The 19663-nt window shown below is 38.6% G+C and overlaps 1 protein-coding gene across 4 annotated transcripts in view; it reads left to right on the forward strand.

The window, feature by feature from the left end:
- The window catches only part of LOC109082322 (cyclin-dependent kinase 16), a 73065-nt gene extending 53913 nt beyond the window's left edge, over nucleotides 1–19152 (forward strand). The window contains exons 11-17 of one of the 4 annotated variants that reach the window (XM_042763251.1): nucleotides 784–881; nucleotides 1931–2036; nucleotides 4599–4641; nucleotides 8579–8669; nucleotides 9225–9302; nucleotides 16902–17006; nucleotides 18090–19140. In XM_042763251.1, the coding sequence (XP_042619185.1) occupies nucleotides 784–881; nucleotides 1931–2036; nucleotides 4599–4641; nucleotides 8579–8669; nucleotides 9225–9302; nucleotides 16902–16993 (508 nt within the window). In that variant the 3' untranslated portion in view covers nucleotides 16994–17006; nucleotides 18090–19140. Of the gene's footprint in view, nucleotides 1–783; nucleotides 882–1930; nucleotides 2037–4598; nucleotides 4642–8578; nucleotides 8670–9224; nucleotides 9303–16901 lie in introns of all 4 variants that reach the window. The other 3 variants (XM_042763252.1, XM_042763250.1, XM_042763253.1) reach the window with 3 other exon arrangements.
- The last annotated feature ends 511 nt before the right edge of the window (nucleotides 19153–19663 follow it).

Genomic DNA, 19663 nt, shown 5'->3' on the forward strand with positions numbered 1-19663 from the left:
AATCACTTAATTAACCCTCGCACTGAGTTCCTCAATGAGGTTAAAATTATATTAAATGCACCAGTTCAGCTCAGCTAGTAAATGGAGGTACTTGTGTTGCCTGTGTAAAGGGGTTGCCTTTGTTGTTGCCGAAAGGGGGTTTCCCGAGGTTGGTGATTGGCTGGAAGTTCAGTAGTCGTTGAAGTGATGTCTTGGTAATCCAGTGGTTGGGCATTGCCTGAAGATGCAGAGTTGTGGGCTGATTGAAGTTTTGAGGTGGTCACAGACTCGAGGCTGGAGTTAGTGCAACCTCCACAAACATAATAATGTACCATGACGATGATAAATTGAAATAAAAATAACTACTGAAAACACACTGACTCACGCCCGCTCAAAGCAGAGCACAGCACACGACTCCCTCTCGTGACGTAATATGACGCAATGTTAGAAAAAAAGCGTTTTTTGAGAAGTGTCAAGGAGACCGTCACTTTTTCTTCTAAATTTGTGCCCTCACGTCTTGTCAATTTTTTTTTTTTAAATCCTGCATTAACAGTTCATATGGCATTTTCATACAAGGTTATATATTAGATATTTTTTTAACCTGCAGTATGCACTTTAAGCTCTTCAGCTCATTCCTTGCTACAGAGAGTTTTGCTGGCATTGGTTAATCTGGAAAACATGTCTGCTCTTCTGAAAGTCAGAGACCCTGTCCACTCTTTTTTTGGCCTGAATTGGGCCTTTTATACATTTCTTAAAAAGACACTTCATTCTTTCTGTCTCTCTGCTTTGTTTTTATTAATATAGGGGTGTAGGTTGTATATTCTATGAAATGATCACAGGACGTCCCCTCTTCCCTGGGTCGACAGTGGAGGATGAGCTTCATCTTATATTCCGTATACTGGGTAAGAGCTCTGGAGTTATGCACTCACTAAGCTTTTCGGTTTTTAGCTCACTTGTCCCAATATTACCAGTGGTTTTGATGCAACGAGTTTGTTTTCTAACTTACTGATTCACAGCTAAACTGTTTGATTATGTTTTTGATTTGTTCCTGTTTTATTTATGTTTTTCACAGTCTATTACTACATACATCCACAATGTATTTTTTTCTTTTAATTTAGCCTTTTTTGTTCATTGTTGGCTTTTCATACTACAAACATGCTATTGCATATTATATGTCAATTTGGACCTACCTAAAGTGGACCTACTTTATATTAGCTGTCTTTAACAAGTATTATAAATACAACTCCCTATTCAGAACACTGTGACAAAGGGTTAAGTAACATAAAAAGGACACGTAAAAACCAGAATGCAGTTTTTTTTTGTTTTTTTTTTCATGATTTAGTACAGTATGTCCAGACCTGTTTCTGGAGGGACACTGTCCTGCAGATTAAACATCCAACCAAAATCAAAAGCACCAAAACCACATAATCAAGCTCTTCAGACTCACTTGAGACGTCCAGGAAAGTGTGTTGAAATTGGTTGACGCTACACTATGAAAGACTTTGGCCCTCCAGGAGCAGGATTGGACACCCATGATTTATTACAAATGTATAATACCAAACTCAAAAGAGAACAGATGTCAGGTAATTTACTTTTCAATCTATAGTGTTTGGTCCGATGGGCTGCACATGCATGACTCAGGCTCTGTTATAATATTGTGTCTGTACTAAGTGTATTGTGTTGTATTTGTATGATTTTTAACTTTTTTGCTTTTTAATGAAATAAAAAGTAAAATATGGTCTACATAATGTCTTAGTAATGATACTGATGTCATAATTGAGTTTTAATTGAAAGTTTAATTTTCTGCCAGTGTAATAAGCTACAAGACCCAATTACAGTAGAATATGGTTTGCAAAGCCACAACTTTTTTATTTAGATCTCAAGCTGACTCTAATGTCCTGGAGTGTAGCTGAGAGTCTATTTTGATTATAATCTTGTATGTCATCTCCAGGTACTCCTACTGAGGAGTCTTGGCCAGGAATCAACACCAATGACAACTTCCTTTCACACAACTTTCCCCATTATGATGGGGAACCTCTGATCACTCATGCACCCAGGTGTGTGTGTCTTTTGTTTTCTGTTTCTGTTTGTGATAATCCTTTCGGTTTGACAACTGTTGTGATATTGTATATTTATGTGGATCTGTAAATGAACTTTATTGTTAAGTCCTAGATAACATTTTAAGTAGGAAATAATTCCTAGTACCCTCAGCTGGAGAAGGTGATACTGAGGAACAGTTAAGATCCATGTGCAGATTAGATTATTTAATTGGTAATCTTTCACGGTCCTTGTACTTTTTACCTGTTTCATATCCTATCTGAAATGGAATAACGAGAAATGGAAATTTGTTTTTGTTTAGTTTAAAGGGGTCATATGATGCTGCTAAAAAGAACATTATTTTGTGTATTTGGTGTAATGCAATGTGTTCATGCAGTTTAAGGTAAAAAAAAACACATTATTTTCCACATACTGTACATTATTATTGTATTATTATGTCCAGCCTTCTGAAATGTGTTGATTTTTACAAGGCTCGTCGTTCTGAAAAGTGAAGTGTGCTCTGATTGGCCAGCTATCCAGTGTGTTGTGATTGGCCGAATACATCAAGCGTGTGATGGAAATGTTACACCCCTCACCATACTGTGATGTGTGTCCCTGCACGACAAGACAAAACCAATTAAACCCATATAAATGAGGCATTTGTTGCATCCAGTGGGGACATAATTACTGATTATAATGACTTATACTGTCTTTTTACACGTTGCATTACGTATTGCACCACGTAAACATAAAACCCATGTTTGCATTTGTGATCGGAGAAACAACAAAAAACAAGTGCTACTCTACACTAGGGGTCGAACGACTTCTGATTTTTTAAAAGTCGACTTTTATATGATGAAAGTCGAGTTGAAGTCGACTAGTCACTGATGACGTCATTAATGAACAAATAAGTCTGGAACTGTGATAAACACCTTGTGCACAGCTATGGCATATGACACAGCACTGCCCACGTGGCTATTGCTCCTATAACAGCTCATGTTTATCAGTTATTTTTTCTTTGGGTTGTTATATTTCTCACAGATTTCTGCTTGTTCTAAATCAGATACAGATAAAGTAGCACAGTGAAGATTGCATTTATACGAATGCATTAGTCAAGTCAAGTTAGTGAGAGCGATTGTGTGTGTGAATTAATTCTACCTGGCAGCATCTCTCTACTAGTAGTGAAGCTGTGGGGTTTAGTTATATTATTTAGTAGAAATATATTCTTTAACTTTTCAGTTTCTAAGCTATTTTATTGAGAAATCACAGAACAGAGCTGACAATACATTTCCGCGCTGAATGATTCTGTGCACGCGCGATGTGTGCGTGATGTACGCGCTACTGTCTGTAGCCTATGTGTGGTCGTTACAGTGCAGCAGCGCATTAGATTAGAACAGCGATTAACTGACCTGTACAATAAGCGGTTTAAAACATGCATGCTCCTGTTCAATTTCGAGCATCCAGTAATATAATCACACGTCTTGTGGAGCTTACAGAGTATGCAATGATTTGTCATTTTAACTGTTTGGAAGTCCTTCAAAAATTTATTATCCTGTTGTGACCTCTATAGGACCAGAGACTAGTCGACGTCTAGCTTAAAGCGTCATGGCAGAGCATTGAAGTCGACTAGTGGATTAGTCTGTGCAACCCCTACTCTACACTGCTCAAAACTCACATCTGAATCATCAGTGGCAAATTCTTTAAATATGTAAATGTACTTACAGGCTGTGAGTCAGAAGCACCAGACTGTCCTTGCAAAGTTGGAATTGCCCCACTTTATAGAAATATGCACACATCTGAATATTTGGGTTGAATTGTTCTGGAACAGTGTTGTAAATACAACTTAACCACTGATTTCTAGTTATGTCCTCTTTTGGAAGACCAAACAAACTAGTTTCGCTTTCACAACGAAACACACAGCGTCTCCACGACATGGCGGCAGCAGCAGCAGCGAGAATTAAAGTTACGCCTTCTTTCTTTGTTTGAACGTTTGGGTGGCGTTATGCAAATCTTCTCACATCGTGACGTAGACATGTGGGGGAGTGTTGGAATGAGCCGTTTTAGGTAGGAGTGGTTGACTCAACTTTTATAAAGAATATCTCTTTGGATTTGAGACTTTAGACTTTGCAACTTTACAGATCTTCTTTATGCACCAAGAGCTTGTAACACTCCAAAGAGAGAGGAAAAATTGAACTCGCATTATATGACCACTTTAACAAATGGACAATGAGATTTGTGCTCAAATTTATTCAGGTTTATCCATCTTTCCATTTCTCATTATTCCATTTGAGAAAGGATATCAAATGGGTAAAAAGTACACAGACCTTTTACACACAGAAAACAGTTAGACAAGAGAGACAAGTGAATAGCAAATGGAAAAAGGAATATGAGAAAAGGAATGACACCAAATTACTCTATTTTTCTATAAGTACTTTTGTTTGCTCTAATGAAATACAATGCAAGTGATTCAATCATAAATGTTAAATCAGTTGAGAATTCAGGTGATATTACTACTAAAATTTGTTATCATTGAGATGGGAAAGCTACAGCTATAATATGTTTTGTGTGATTTTGTTCTACAGGATCACCAATGACGGTCATGATCTACTATGCCAGTTATTACAGGTAAAGTCTGCATTTGATTTTACCCTTGCAAAGAAATACCTGAGACATCAAAAAGTTTTTGATTGATGTCTACTTTAATGATTTACATTTTACTTCACCATTTTAGTATATTCATTATTATGAAAGATGCTCGAGTACTTAATAAATTGAGCCATCTATCCATATTATTTTTTTTACAGTCAGTCAAGACTAATAAAGGAAATTCAGGATTATTATCTGCGCTGTCATTTATACGAAGTTCATCTGCGTATGTTCAGTTTAATGTTCTGTTACGGTTTAGATTTGTGTTCCCAGTTCCTGTGTTTATTTCCCGTCTTCCTTAGTTTACCTAGTTTATAGTAGTTTGTTACCATAGTAATCTATTGTGTCCACCTGCCCCTTGTTAACTCACTCATTTAGTCTCTGTGTATATATTCTCCCTGTACATACTCCCTGTTTTGTTTAGTTTGTTGTCAGTTCTTATGTCAATTTCAAGTGGTTGTTCTGTTCTTTTGTCTTTATTTCTCTCGTGAGTAGGATTGATTTGAATTAATGTGAGTTATTGTTAAACTGCTGTTTCACTGCTGCAACTAGATCCTGCTCAAACTCATCCTTGTCAGACTCTAAATATGGATCTAGCAGCAGTTTTTCTTGGACTAGAAACTATTCTGTGTTCCATTATTCAAGATGGCTGGAAAATTGAGGAGACCATGGAATATTTGGAATATTGTCACCAGACCTTGTGGGATGACTGTACGACTGTTTTTGTAGAGAGTCGGATGGGAACATTGGCCAAAGGATGCCAGGACAAGATTCCAGCAGGCCCCTGACTAAGTATCTGTACATTGTGCTTTGGCTGTGTGGTTCACAATTTACCGTCGATGAGGTGGAGGACAACATCACAACACAGCTATAGCCCACTCCCACCATCTTGACATCATTTACCCAGAGTCAGAGCCATTACCTACCACAGACCCAGAACCAGAGACTATGCCTGCCATGGACCATGTGGTAGAGCCATTTTCTGCCAATCCTCTCCAACTTTTTAGTTACTCCATGTAGATACTCTATTTAAATACTCTTTTTAGATTCCACCCAGCCTTGAATCTCCTGCTCCACTGGTTTCACACAGCCCTGAATCCCCTGTCAGCCAGTTCCAAGTCTCCTTCAGCAACATTGTTCTTGTCCAGCCTCCTTTCTCCTTCCTTTTTAAATTAAAGGCAGTTTTTCAGCCATGTCTCCGCTGGCTCCCCTCAGCCAATTTGCCAGCTCCGCCTAGGTGAGTCAATCCCCTGGCTTCACCTCGAGCCTCTGAGCCCTAGACTCCCCTAGACACCCTGTTGACCCATTGGATCCCTTTGTATCCACCATTGCCCATCATCTCTCAAGCTACACCAGACTCCATTGTTTCTCCACCCCTTTGGCTCCCCCGGCTCGGCCTCAGTCTGCCAAGTGCCAGCACCACATGTTGACAATGGTCTGTCTAATACTGGGAATATATGTGAATATTATTTATGTACACTTATGATGAAATGTTGTAGGCACTCCTAGAACACCTCATTAATGAAACCCTAGAATACAGAGGGAGCACTGGCCAGGCCATATGACATGACCCGATATTTGTAGTAGCTAGTGGGTGTGTGAGAATTGTTTGGGGAACATAGGAGTAGAAAGCTTGGTAGGTGGAGACCACAAAAGTGGAGGTGGATCGGGAGTGTGGTGGCACAGAAGATCGATTAGAGGTGGAGCTTGCAGCAGAGATGAAGCTATGCTGCTGTGTTCTGGATCATCTGCTGAGACTTCACCAGTAGAGCATTGCAGTAGTCCAATCTTGAAATTACAAGAGATTGGACAGGTAGCTGTGCTGCATATTCTGACAGGAAGAGTCTGATTTTCCTAATGTTGTACAAGCGTGTACATACACTGCCTGTGCAGTAGGACTAAAGCCCCGAAGTACCGTACCTGTGATCCCCAGAAAGAGTGGACAGGAGGATATGTCAAAGGCTGCAGGTCAAGCAGAATAAGAACATATGAGTGTTCAATCAGCTCTCTGCTTTTCTGTCACGGAACAGTCTACTTGAAAAGAACCAGTCTGGGTTCAAAAGTGGGCACTGAGAGTGGAGGCAGCCCTGTTGACCGTTGCTGAAATTCTTCGGCTGGTAAGAGTGAGCAAAGGCTGTAGGCTGGGTGGAAGAGTACTTTGGAGATCTCATTCTCTGAAAAAGGACAGAAAGAAGAGAAGTGTTGGAGAGAATTTTGACTGTGAGGATCTGATTTGTAATTGGATGAGTGAAGGGGGGCTGCATGCTGCTTAGAGCACAATATTATGTAAGGATGAGGAGACGGGTGATCAGGTTTAGGTGATGTATTGAAAGGAGGTAAGCCAGAGAGGTACAGGTTTTTCACAGGATGGTATTAATTACAGGCAGTAGAGGCAATAGTGTGGAACACAAAAAATACAATAAAGGTTAATGAATAACTAACAATAACTAGGCATATACAACAATAAAAATCCATTGGTTTATAAAGGCAGCCAAAGCAAGCTAAATCCTCATCAGTAAAATTTTTCCATGAAATATACAATCCAAGAAAAGAAAATAAGGTATCACGTTGTACATTATAAGCCATTAGCAATCATCTAACATGATAAACATCACTCCATATATGGATACAATCGTGGCACATCAAAGTTATCGCTTGTTTGGCATAAACAGCTTGAAATATCAAAACCACATCACAAACGTATCATTGAAAACCAAAACAAATACATTTAAATATAGAAGAAATAATGTCACATGGAACAGCCTTATTTGGCTAAACTAACAAAACAACAGCTGCAGGCATGTCTAGACATGTGCGTGTGATGCAATTATAAATAACTCAATACCGATCTCAATAAACACAATAATAAAGAAAACTGACTTACTTGTAGGTCAATGACTAACACCTCAAGGTAACTTCTGCAGCAAATATGACAGGAATGAATGACCTTTCAGCGATCAGCCGAATACAGAGTTCAGCAGGCAACAGCGGCTTAACTCACGAGACTGCTCAGCCGGATGGTGACGTACAGTGTCAGAATAAAAGCCCTCTCTCAAAGGAGTCTTTCCAACAAGAAGAGTGGAATTTGTGTGGGGGAGGATGTAAAGAACTCATTGCTGATGGTTGCCAACTAATCAGTGAAGAAGCTGGCAAAGTCATCAGCATTCGGAGAAGAAGTGTGAGGAGGTGGACAGATAAGAGTGGATAGAGTTGTGAATAATTTCAGGGTGCCTAAGGTGTTGCTGATTTTGTTTTGGAAGTAAGATATCTTGGCAGCAGAATCATTAGAGAAGAACGAGGACAGGAGAGAATGGTATTTGCTCAGGTCAACAGGGTCTTGTTGTGCTGTGTCATTTCCTCTCAGCAGCTCTGAGCTTAGTTTGAGAATATAGAGATGAGGGATGAGACACAGAGACCACAGGGGAAAAGTTCTGCTATACTGCCAGACAGTGTCTATGATTGTTGTAGTCCAGGGTTTTTTTTTTTCAAACCTGTCCTGGAGGACGCTCAGGACTGCACATTTTGTATTTCTCACTTGTCAGACACACCCAATTCAGGTCTTGCAGCCTCTACTAATGAGCTGGTTGAATCTGGTGTGTTAGTTGAGGGAGACATAAAAATGTGCAGTGATGGAGGGCCTCCAGGACAGGTTTGAAAATTCCTGTTTTAGTTTTTGTTACTTGGTTGTATTTGTCTTCCACTGTTTTGACTGTCTCTGGTGGTGAAACAGTGAAATAGAATGCCTTCCATCATTCATAGACCATGTTTACACCACCCATAACTTAGACTTGTAGTACAACATAACGAAAGGTTTCAATTTGTATTTTACTGCAGTATTGACAGTAAGATCCCATTCGTAGACATGCACATAGAAAAGAAACTCACACTTCACACTAGATGTATGTGTGTTTTTTAGTTTGAAGCACGACGGCGTATTTGTGCGGAAGTGGCTCTCCGGCACGTTTATTTTAGAGACCTGGGAGAAAAAGTTCAGGACCTGGCTGACAGTAAGTATTTCATACTAGCAATATTTCAATCTTATGATATATCAGTCTTATAATATTATTGTTATTATTATTATTATTACTATACTGAACAAAATTATAAATGCAACACTTTTGTTTTTGCCCCCATTTTTCATGAGCTGAACTCAAATATCTAAGACTTTTTCTATGTACACAAAAGGCCTATTTCTCTCAAATATTGTTCACAAATCTGTCTAAATCTGTGTTAGTGAGCACTTCTCCTTTGCCGAGATAATCCATCCACCTCACAGGTGTGCCATATCAAGATGCTGATTAGATAGCATGATTATTACACAGGTGTGCCTTATGCTGGCCACAATAAAAGGCCACTTTTTAAAGTGTTGCGTTTATAATTTTTTTCAATGTATTATATTATAGTGTTACTGTATATGGTTATTTGTGTAAGATGTGATGCTATGTACATAAATTTGCAAGGACAGTCTTGACCAGAACAATTTTTACACTTTTATAAAGTCATACATTCAGAGCTGAAATGTCATGTCTGAATTAATTAAATGTTAAATTCTGTCACTCCAGCTACCTCCATATTTTCTATCAAGGAGATTCGGCTTCAGATGGACCCAGGAAAACACTTTCCAGCTCAAAGAGAGTTGGGTGAGTTCAAATATTTACCTGGATTTTGAGTTCCTTGTACATGCTGGGGGGAAAAAATGCAGAAGGTAACCCTATTTTTATCTCTTCTCCAAAAAATCAGCTGAGAAAGTTATTGACACTGCAGAATTAAAACAAAAAAAAAATATTGCATTACAGTATTACAAAATATGATGTCAAATAGTGTGTAAATCATTCAGTTTACTAAAGTAACACACTAGCATTGATTTGTTGTTTACTGATGATCTGGGGTCTCATTTATAAACGTTGCGTACGCACAAAATAGGCATATTTTCCACACACATATCGGGATTTATAAAAAATAAACTTGCCGTAAATATGTACGCACCTTACGGACATTCTAGACCATGCGTACGCACTCTTTTTCTTGCGTGAGAAAAGTAATGAAGTAAGCAATGATTTTAAAATCTGTTTTCATTTCAATATACACATTTACTTTAAATATTACACTCTCATTAATGGAGATAAGCATGAAAATACATAAAGTCATTATGCAGAAGTTAATTTCAATTTTTTCTATTATATTTAGTGTTCTATTTACACTGAAACAAATATAGGCTAAAAATTAGTAAAAGATATTCACCTTATCAGCAATATGCATAAATTAAATTTGAATTGTTTAAAACAATTGAAATACTATTTGGCCAGTGGAAAAGAATGAGATAATTTATTCTAAAATATTTATCTGAGAACTATTTTAAACAGTTTTGTTTTTATGGATTTTTATATATTTATATTAACAAGGATACTGGAAGATTTTTAGCAATAAAAATTGTGTATGGCACAAATTGCATGAATAGTTCATATCTCATATTTCCTTAATGTCTTGTACCTTAAACTGTGTTAAATATGGTGTCACATGGATGGGAATATGCATGGAAATGATATGCAGATGAGGTTATGCATAGTAAAACTAGGCGTTGTAAGCTCCATATATAGTGATTTCGGGGAGCAGTTGGGGTGGAGATGCATGTACACACAATCTTCTCCTGACTGGGATTTATAAAGGGATTTTTGCACAGGTTCTGGCTTTAAAATCTAGCTTTTGTGCATACGTACACTTTTAGGATGAACTCTACATAGTTTTATAAATGAGACCCCTGTTGATTAATGTTTTGAAAAGTAGGTGATGATAAACAATAGGCAGACAACAGCCAGCAGCAATAAATAAAATTACGCTTGTTAACGTAATATAGTAGTTTATTTTATTTTTTTTAAACAAAAACAAATAATAAACTTGGCAGATATGTTGAATCCTGCTACTGGAGGACCACCTTCCTGCAGAGTGTAGCTTCAACCTAGAAGTTTTTGAGTAACCAAACAGTGACAGCTGTGGGTACAGCTCAATTGGGATATTTTATGCCAGGTTCACACTGCATGATTTCAGCCCTGATTTTCACTCGCCAACAGTTTTGCCAAAATAAAATGTGAATTATCCAGATTTGTCCACAACTTATAGTCCTGCACTGTGAAATGTGTTATGACTGGAAATTATATCAGTGATGACCTACAGCCGATGAGAGAGCACAACAGGGCAAGGGAGAGGACAGGGGGAGGAGTAATGTGTGACCCTGTTGCCGATCTGCCGTGTAGTGTGCACACAAAAGCAACTCCTCCATCAATAAAGTGGATTCAATGCTAAATGCAGTAAAAACATATTGTAAATAGATATATTTAATGCTCTCTAGAGCACAAATACTAATAGGCAATGGATATTACCCCAAATCTGTTTCGCCAATGTGTTAATATTACAGCTTCAACTGAGGGTCCTCTTGCTTTCTTTTGAGGTGGTTTGGGGATTATTATATTTGTGGGTTCTTGGCATGTAACACTGATCTGTGAACGGTGCGTTTTGTCTCTCTCACACACAAGATACAGTAAGTGCAAGCAGCTTTATCAATAAAATTGTTTCGGGGAAAGCAACTCATACATGAGTAATTCACATTAACATGCTCTCTCTTCTGCTGCATAACAGTAATTGGAAGGGAAGAAAAACTTAATTTAGAAAATTGAACTGTAAATAAGCGGCCATTCACCATTTTCTTTTTTAAAACATGAAAATCTACTTATATCCATCTCTGTAGTTGTTTTCCTATGTGAGCAAGCCATTGATGGATGTAATTTACCATTTTGTTGATTTAAAAAAAAAAAGGTTAAAACGTGACACCTTCAATCTGCTCTCACTGATCGTAACTTTTTAAGCAATGTTGCTTAGGCACTTTCTCATTGAGAATGGGAATTGCTGTTTCCCTCTGCTGGAAAACATGAAAAGTAGGTCTTACTCTCATAGATCTAGGTAAGGCAAGCTGGTATGTAACAGGGTTGACCCGTCTGGTGATTTTCAATGGGCCAACATATCTTGGGGCATGTTTTTTGGATTCGACTCTTAAAGGCAAGTAGTTAGCAGAGAGCCAGACCTTTTGTCCTATTCTGAAATATGGAGTCACCCTCCTTCTCTTGTTAGCTTGCTTCTTGTAGTGAGTTGAAGCATGTTTCAAGACCAAGTGATCCCTTTTCCATGTCCTTTTGAAACGTTCAATGAGTTTTTTACCACTAGAGACTCCTACCTCTACTTCCTTGACTGAAAAACAGTGGTGGCTCAGAACCGAACTGACACTTGAATGGAGATAAGCCAGTGGAGGAACTACGTAAGGTGTTATGTGCCAGCTCTGCCCAAACCAGGAGCTGACTCCAGGAGGATGGCTGATGGGATGTGAAGCAGTGAAGGTATTTCTCCAGTTTCTGATTTACCCATTCTGTTAGACCATTTGACTGGGGGTGAAAACCTGAAGAGAGACTGACAGAAGAGCCAAATAGAGACCAGAATGCGCTCCAGTAGCGAGACATGAACTTAGGACCCCGATCAGTAACAATATCCACTGGTATTCCATGGATCCCTACAACATTTTGAAGAACAATCTCAGCAGTTTCTTTAGCAGAAGGAAGTTTAGGGAAAGCAATGAAGTGTGCAGCTTTAGAAAAATGATCCACCACCACCACAACAACAGTGTTACCTTCAGGTACTGACAAGTCTGTAGACAAGCCAGTAATAAAATCCATGGATATGAGACCAGGGATGCTGTGGGATTGGCAGAGCCTCTCCTGATGGCAGACTGGGAAGGCCTGCACAAAAGATTGGACCTCTTTTGACATCTCTGGCCACCAAAACCATCTCTGAATAAAATCCAAAGTCCTCTCTACCCCTGAATGTCCAGCAAGAGGAGAGGTCTGGCCCTATTGAAGAACCTCAGATCTTGCTTCCTTGGGAACAAACGAGCATCCTGTTGGAACCTCACCTGGAATATATGCGCCATGTAGTGCTTCACGCACAGAATCTTCAATGGACCAACGAACAGATGCTGGAATACGATCTTTGGGAATATACAGTTCTGGGGAACGGTTCCTCTGGGCACAATCATACTGACATGATAAGGCATCAGCCTTAACATTCTTTGATCCAGGTCTTTAAGAAATCACTAAATTAAAATGGGTAGAAAAGAGGGCCCACCTTGCCTGCCGAGGGCTAAGGCGCTTTCCCTGCTGTAGATAGGACAAGTTCTTGTGGTCTGTACACACAATGAATAGATGCTTGGACCCCTCCAACCAGTGGCGCCACTCTTCTAGTGCAAGTTTTACAGCTAAATGTTCTCAGTTACCCAAATTGTAATTTCTTTCAGCTGAAGACAGGCTTCTGGAAAAGAAGAAGCATGGATGAACTTTATCAATGATTGATCTCTGAGAGAGAACTGCTCCTACTCCCACTTCAGATGCCTCCACTTCAACAGTAAAAGGTAATTCATGGTCTGGGTGTACCAGAATTGGAGCAGAAGAGAACAGTTTCTTTAGTCTGTCAAAGGACTTCAAAGCTTCAGCAGTCCATTGAATACGAGTGGATGAACCCTTAGTAAGAGCAGAAATGGGTGCTGCAATTGTACTGAAGTTGTGAATAAACCTCCTATAGAAATTGGCAAAGCCAAGAAATCTCTGTACCTGCTTCAGTGTTTTGGGCTGGGGCCAGTTGGTGATGGCAGATACCTTGCTTAGCTCCATCAGGATGCCTTCTTGAGAGACAACATAGTCTAAGAATGAGACTTGGGAAACATGGAACTCACACTTTTTTCTAGCTTTACGAAGAGATGATTCTCAAGTAGCTTCTTCAGAATTTGTTGGACATGGTCAATGTGTTCCTGTAGAGAGTCTGAGAAGATTAATGTCATCTAAATAGACAAACACAAAACAATTTAACATCTCCCTCAAGACATCTTTAATGAAGGCCTGAAAAACTCCTGGGGCATTTGCTAACCCAAAGGGCATGACTTGGTATTCCCAGAAGGCCAGTCAGGGTACTGAAAGCTGTATTCCATTCATCACCCTCCTTAATGCGCACCAAGTTGTATGCACTTCGCAGATCTAATTTTGAAAAAAAAATCTTAGCATTCTGAAGCAATTCAAAAACAAATGACATAAGCGGAAGAGGGTAACAATTCTTGATGGTTATTTTATTAAGCAGAATAGTCTATGCAAGGCCTAAGGCTAACATCTTTCTTAGTAACAAAAAAAGAAACCAGCACTAGTTGAATGAAGCGAATGAAGCCAGTCTGTTAAGCCTCCTGAATATATTCATTCATGGCCTTAGTTTCAGGGACAGAGAGAGAATATACACTGTGTTCCAAATTATTATGCAAGTGATATATCAATAGGATTTTGGTACAATAAAGAGTCAGATTTTTGTTTGTGTTGTTTCTCACATCTTTTTAGATAACTGGTATCAATCTCAGACAGGTTTGGTCAATAGTTTGCCAGGTCTTCTGAGGTAAATGGAAACCCTACTTAAAGAGGTTTTTTTTACATTATTAAGCAAGTCACAGTTCTCATGAAATATGGTGAGGAAGAAAGATCTTTCTGAAGATGAAAAATATGAAAAAATGCAATGTCTTGCAAAAGGCATCAAAACAATATTTCATGAAAAGCAAATAGAAATTATTGAACTGTCAAAAGATTTGTGAGTGACTTAGAGCACAGAAGATCTTGGTCAGATAAAGATTTATCAAGGAAAGTTTCTGTCAAACAAATTAACTGTATTGTAATGCCAGCTGTAAAAAAAAGCCAATGCTGAGCAGCAGACAGGAGTTTGAAGCTACTGGAGTCTCAAGATCCTCTCCATGCAGACTGACAGTTGTGTGTAAAGCTGCATTTCAGTCACTGCTAACCAAACCCCACAAAGAGAAGCCTGCCTTCTTTCTGCCTCACTGCCACTGACTGGATGGTCAAACACCTGCTGAAGAGTGTCTGTGAATACCTATAGATTTGAACAAATGGGAGACTGTTGTCTCCAGAGGGCTGAGGCCCAATCCAGTGCATGGTCACACAGCACTGAAATTACGTAAGCAATCTTAGCATTCTCAGAAGCAAAGGTGGAGGGTTGAAGTTCAAAGATGAGAAAAACTTGAGGCAGGAAACCCTTGCAGGTACCAAGCTTACCAGCATAATGCTGAAGGGCTGGAATCTTGGGTTCCCGGGACATTGATACAGCTGATGGTGGAGGGTCTGGGGCTGGTGCTACCTCATGTTCTCTAGGCAAGAGTGCTTGGAGTTGTTGCAGAGATTCTCCAATCTGGCATCTCCAGCATCTGTCAGCCTCTGAAGCTGTGTCTCATGTGATCCAAGCAAGACACTCTTGTTTGCTGATGGCTCTGCTGGGTCCATCATGTTATGGCTCAGTCTTGCTGTCATGACAGGGACTTGAATCCAGAGTGTGTTGTTGGAAGATCAGAGTGCTAACCACTGTGCTATGGAGCAGTGTGGACCCAAATTTGCAGAGAATTACAAGAGGCAGGATTTGAGGAAAACAAACAGTCTTTACTTAAGGTCCTTGTTGAATAAGCACAACAAATCAAGTATCAAAAGCTGGGCTGAGAAAGGTACAGATCCACAGTGACTTGCAGGCAAAATGTCCATAAACAAAGAATAGTTCCCAAATATGCAAGTCAAAAAGATCTGGGTAAAAGTCCTTTTAAATAATTCAAGCATGGGTCCCAAGAGAACATGCATTCACCAAAATTTGCCTAGACAGAAGAACTTCAAGTCTGAGCAAAGTTACAAACAAATGCAGGGTCATATACATACACACTCACTCTAACAAGCCGGGCACAGGTGATATCATTGAGCTAATAATAAGCTGGAAATCAGGAGGATGTTGTGGAAGGCCTTCTGCTCGCCGTTTCCCTCTGCTGGACAGACTGTGGTGTGACAGGTTACCCATTGATGGCAATTGGTAAAGGCACAGCTAAAGGGATTCGCTGCATTTGGGGTAAAAACCACGGAATCATTTATTGTGTAAGGTGCCAAGAATGTAAGGAGATCCGGGTTGCACTGTCTGTTCATTCACACGCATCTATTGGATTGGCAGGTGCCTTTAGTGGAGTCTTTACCGATTACCTCCATTGTTGAAAGCATTTGGCACAATCATCTGTGATTGATGTCACTTCCCAACAATACCACACCCCCTGGTATAGTCCCACCCCTGACACTGACTGACAGATTTCCATGTAAGCCATTGGAAATTCAAACATTAAAGAACTTGCGATTCCATTTGAGTTTTGGTAGGTTACATGCACGACACAGAGAGAGTGAAAAACAGGCGTGGTAATTAATATTGCTAAAGATTTAGCTAAAACTGATGGTCTTCATCCCTGTGAAATAGATTAGTATACAATCATTTCATTATTCATTAATGTATTTATTCATTCAATTTAAGTACTTTTGCTAACAATTTCAGTTATAAGTTTATCAGTGATAGTGGCTAAAGTGGCTGGATCAGTTTGTTCCTTACTGTAAGAAAAACTCTTGTCAATCTGTCATCAGTAGCCATTTTTTCTGTTGAGTTTAGTCATTGAAATTGACACAGAGTTAGAGCATACTCTGCATGAAGGTGGCCCTCAAGGAGCAAGACTGGAGACCCCTGAGGTAAGAAGAATTAATTATGTCTTGTGTCACGGATGAAAACTCAAGGTCCAATTGTGAATGCAACAAACAAGCAGGGAAAATAAAGCAAGGCAAATGGTTAGATGTTGTCATGCAGACAAAAGCAGGCACTTGTTGCGTTTCCCAAAAGCAACTATGGTCGCAAGTTCCATCTTACCAATAAAGTTAAATAGAACTAACGACCATAGTTAGCTAACAATGCTTTTGAGAAACGTACCCCCGATTATCTCGCCCGCACCATGTTTGCTGGACAACACTGACAACACACAGACACACAGAAATGAACATACAGTCCATGAACCATGACAGTCTTGGTTTTGATAAATAGCATGTTCATATAAATTATAGTATAAATATAATAGCTGAGTTCAACAAGAGCATCATTTATGTTGAATTAGGGTTTTATCTCATTATAATACAAATGTTTATTTTCAAAGTTCATTTATTACACATTTATTACACTCTAGTCAGCGTTAACTCTATTGAATAATTTTATATTTATTTTGTTAATTATATCAGCAGTAATTAACAAATTGCTATGTGAGTCCCAGTAAAAGTAATTTATTCGTTTTTTTAATATGTCATTATATATTTCAGCGGTGGTCCATCGAATGGGATCTGCCCCACCTGAACATTTTCTCCCTGAAGGAGTAAATCGTCTTCTACATCCTGCCCCCCTCTCTTCATAGATTAGCTCATATGGTAACCACTTTCCTTGCTTTCCTTTGTTATGTAACATATTTTGTTCTCTGTTTACAAGGTTTTCTGCAAGTATCTTTTTATTGTCTAATTTTATTTATTTATTTATTTGCAAAATTGTCTTCTGTATGTAAATGTTTGAAATGCAGTGAATTAGGGAAATTATGCATATGATAGGCATCAAGCACCAAAGATTTATTAGTTATCGTTTCTTAGGCAGCCCAATCAACCATAGGGTAAGAAGTTGCCAGTAATGGCACGGTCTCTTAATGTCATCAAATTTTGTAATTGTAACTCAGTGTGTTCAGTGTTTTTGCCTGGTTTCCCACTTTACAGTGGGGCCAAGCCTGAATCAATGTACTTTCAGTATCAGCCATATTGGAATGTTCACCATCTTGGATTTTAGCTAAATGTTTAGCCAAATTTTAGCTGCTTTTTCTTCTCCAAAATGTTCTCCAATGTTGATCCCCCCCACATCTTACCACTGTGTTTGAAATGTATTATAACAATAAAATGGCCTTGCTTGTACAAAACCATACAGATTTTTATAATTTAGCAATTCAGCAATCACTTGGCAGTATTTGATGGTGAAGATGCCAAACAGGTAAAGAAGCGGCATCTTTTCAATACTTTTGAGTACTGATGTACAAGCTGGTATGCATCTTTGGAAACATGCCATGAGAATACCTTAGCAGTTTCACTGCTCCTTCTGCAGTCAAAACATCACCAGGATGCTTCTCAAACAGAAGTCTGCATCTTAGCAATGATGCATTTCTGGGCTGCTGTGTCAAGCACTGCCAAAAGCCATCTCAATTTGAAGTATGCTTTGTTTGGTGTCCTTCATTTAGCATGTTTTGAAGGCACTGAACAGGTCCATTTTCATTATGTAATACATGATAAATGAAAATGTTGAAGATGAAGGCATTATGTAATATTATAAATGAACTGCCCATGATGTAAACCAATGGAAGACAACAGATAGTTGACATTCACTGTATTGCATTCATAGAAAGTCAGTTAAGATAAAGATGTTAAATGTATTTTTCCTAAATTAATTTTAATAGTGTTTTTGTGCTGTGACCGCAGGGGTGGAAATTGCTATGACACAGACACGTGGAATTACAAGACCATCTCATTTTAGTGTTCAGTGTTGAGAAGGACTAGGATGCAGCCTGCTGTTTGGGAAGTACCCCACATTTAGATCTTCACACCATGACTTACAACAATACCAATACATGTACAGGCTTCCATAAGCCTGTGGGTCAAATCAAAAATAAGCCAGTAGTTGTTTGCCATTATTACCATTTTGTTTAATGTTATGCAGAATACTTATATTTAGTACTTTTTGATTGACTTTATCACTCTCTTCAGCTCAGGGGAAGACTTATCGACAAAGTGTTTGGTTTTAACTCAGATTGGGGTTTATGTGATGATGTAACATTAGTGCACAACTACTGCTGAGATGAATATAGCAATGCAGATCACAGGAACTTGACATTTGACTTGACACTTGACAAAGAGCATGCAATCAACATAGAAGAGAAAAATTCAAAGTATCTGAAGTATCTGAAGCGCGGTGTTCATTTATACATGTAAATATGCTTAGGATTGGTTTCACTAATATACATTCATGTGTGCACATATGCATACTCTGGTATAAAGTATTGTAATTAATTTATAAACTCAATCATAAAGTGTCAACGTAAGGCTGTGGAAGACAAATCAGAGTGTGTTAGTAGTAAAAGTTAGTAAAAGTTGGCCGGTTCAGTGCCAGTAACGAGTGATCCATGAGCCGTCATCACTGAGTATGTTTACATGCACTTATTTGAGTGAATCCAGTCTGATTGCAGCTTTCAAAAGTAATATTGGTTACACTTTATTTTAAGGTGTCCTTGTTACGGTACATGTACTTACTATTATAATAACAATTAATTATGCATAATTACATTCAAGTAGCCCTAAGCCAAACCCAAATCCTAACCATAGAGTAAGAACATGTAGTTAAATAATATTACTCTGTACATATATGTATAATTACACTGTAACAAGGAGACCTTAAAATAAAATGTAACCATAATATTTTATATTTGAATATACATAGGTTTTGCTATTTTGGTTAGATGCTTCTGTATTTCATTGGCTCTGTACTGTACTCTGCACAATGACAATAAAGTTGAATCTAATCTAATCTAATTACACAAAAATGTTGTGCTTTCTTCCCGGGTGTGTTCTGTTTGAAGCAGAATGCCTGACGTGCAGAGGTGGCATAAATCAGGGTGCAGACTATTCAGAACAGTGTTTCGAAACTCCAGTCCTTGGGATCCACCTTCCAGAATGTTTTACACGTCTCCTTGTTCAACACACTGATGAGCTGAATCAGGGGTTTCATCAGCGAGGCATCTAAAATGGTCTGGAAGGTGAGAAACGCTGAATTAGAACACACCGGTTGAGTGAATCATAACAAATCATCAGCCAAAAGAGGAAGTTTCTCAGCTCAGTTAACGAGTAATGTTTTACAATATGGTTCAAGGTTCGCTAAAAATGAATGCATTCAATGTTATTTACTAATAAGGAACTACAATACTTAAAAACGCTGTAGTCCATTTGTTTTACAGTCCTTTTCTGCATATACACACTTAACTATGCTATACTATCAATTA

Source organism: Cyprinus carpio, chromosome A9 (assembly GCF_018340385.1).
Source record: "Cyprinus carpio isolate SPL01 chromosome A9, ASM1834038v1, whole genome shotgun sequence".
NCBI lineage: Eukaryota > Metazoa > Chordata > Actinopteri > Cypriniformes > Cyprinidae > Cyprinus > Cyprinus carpio.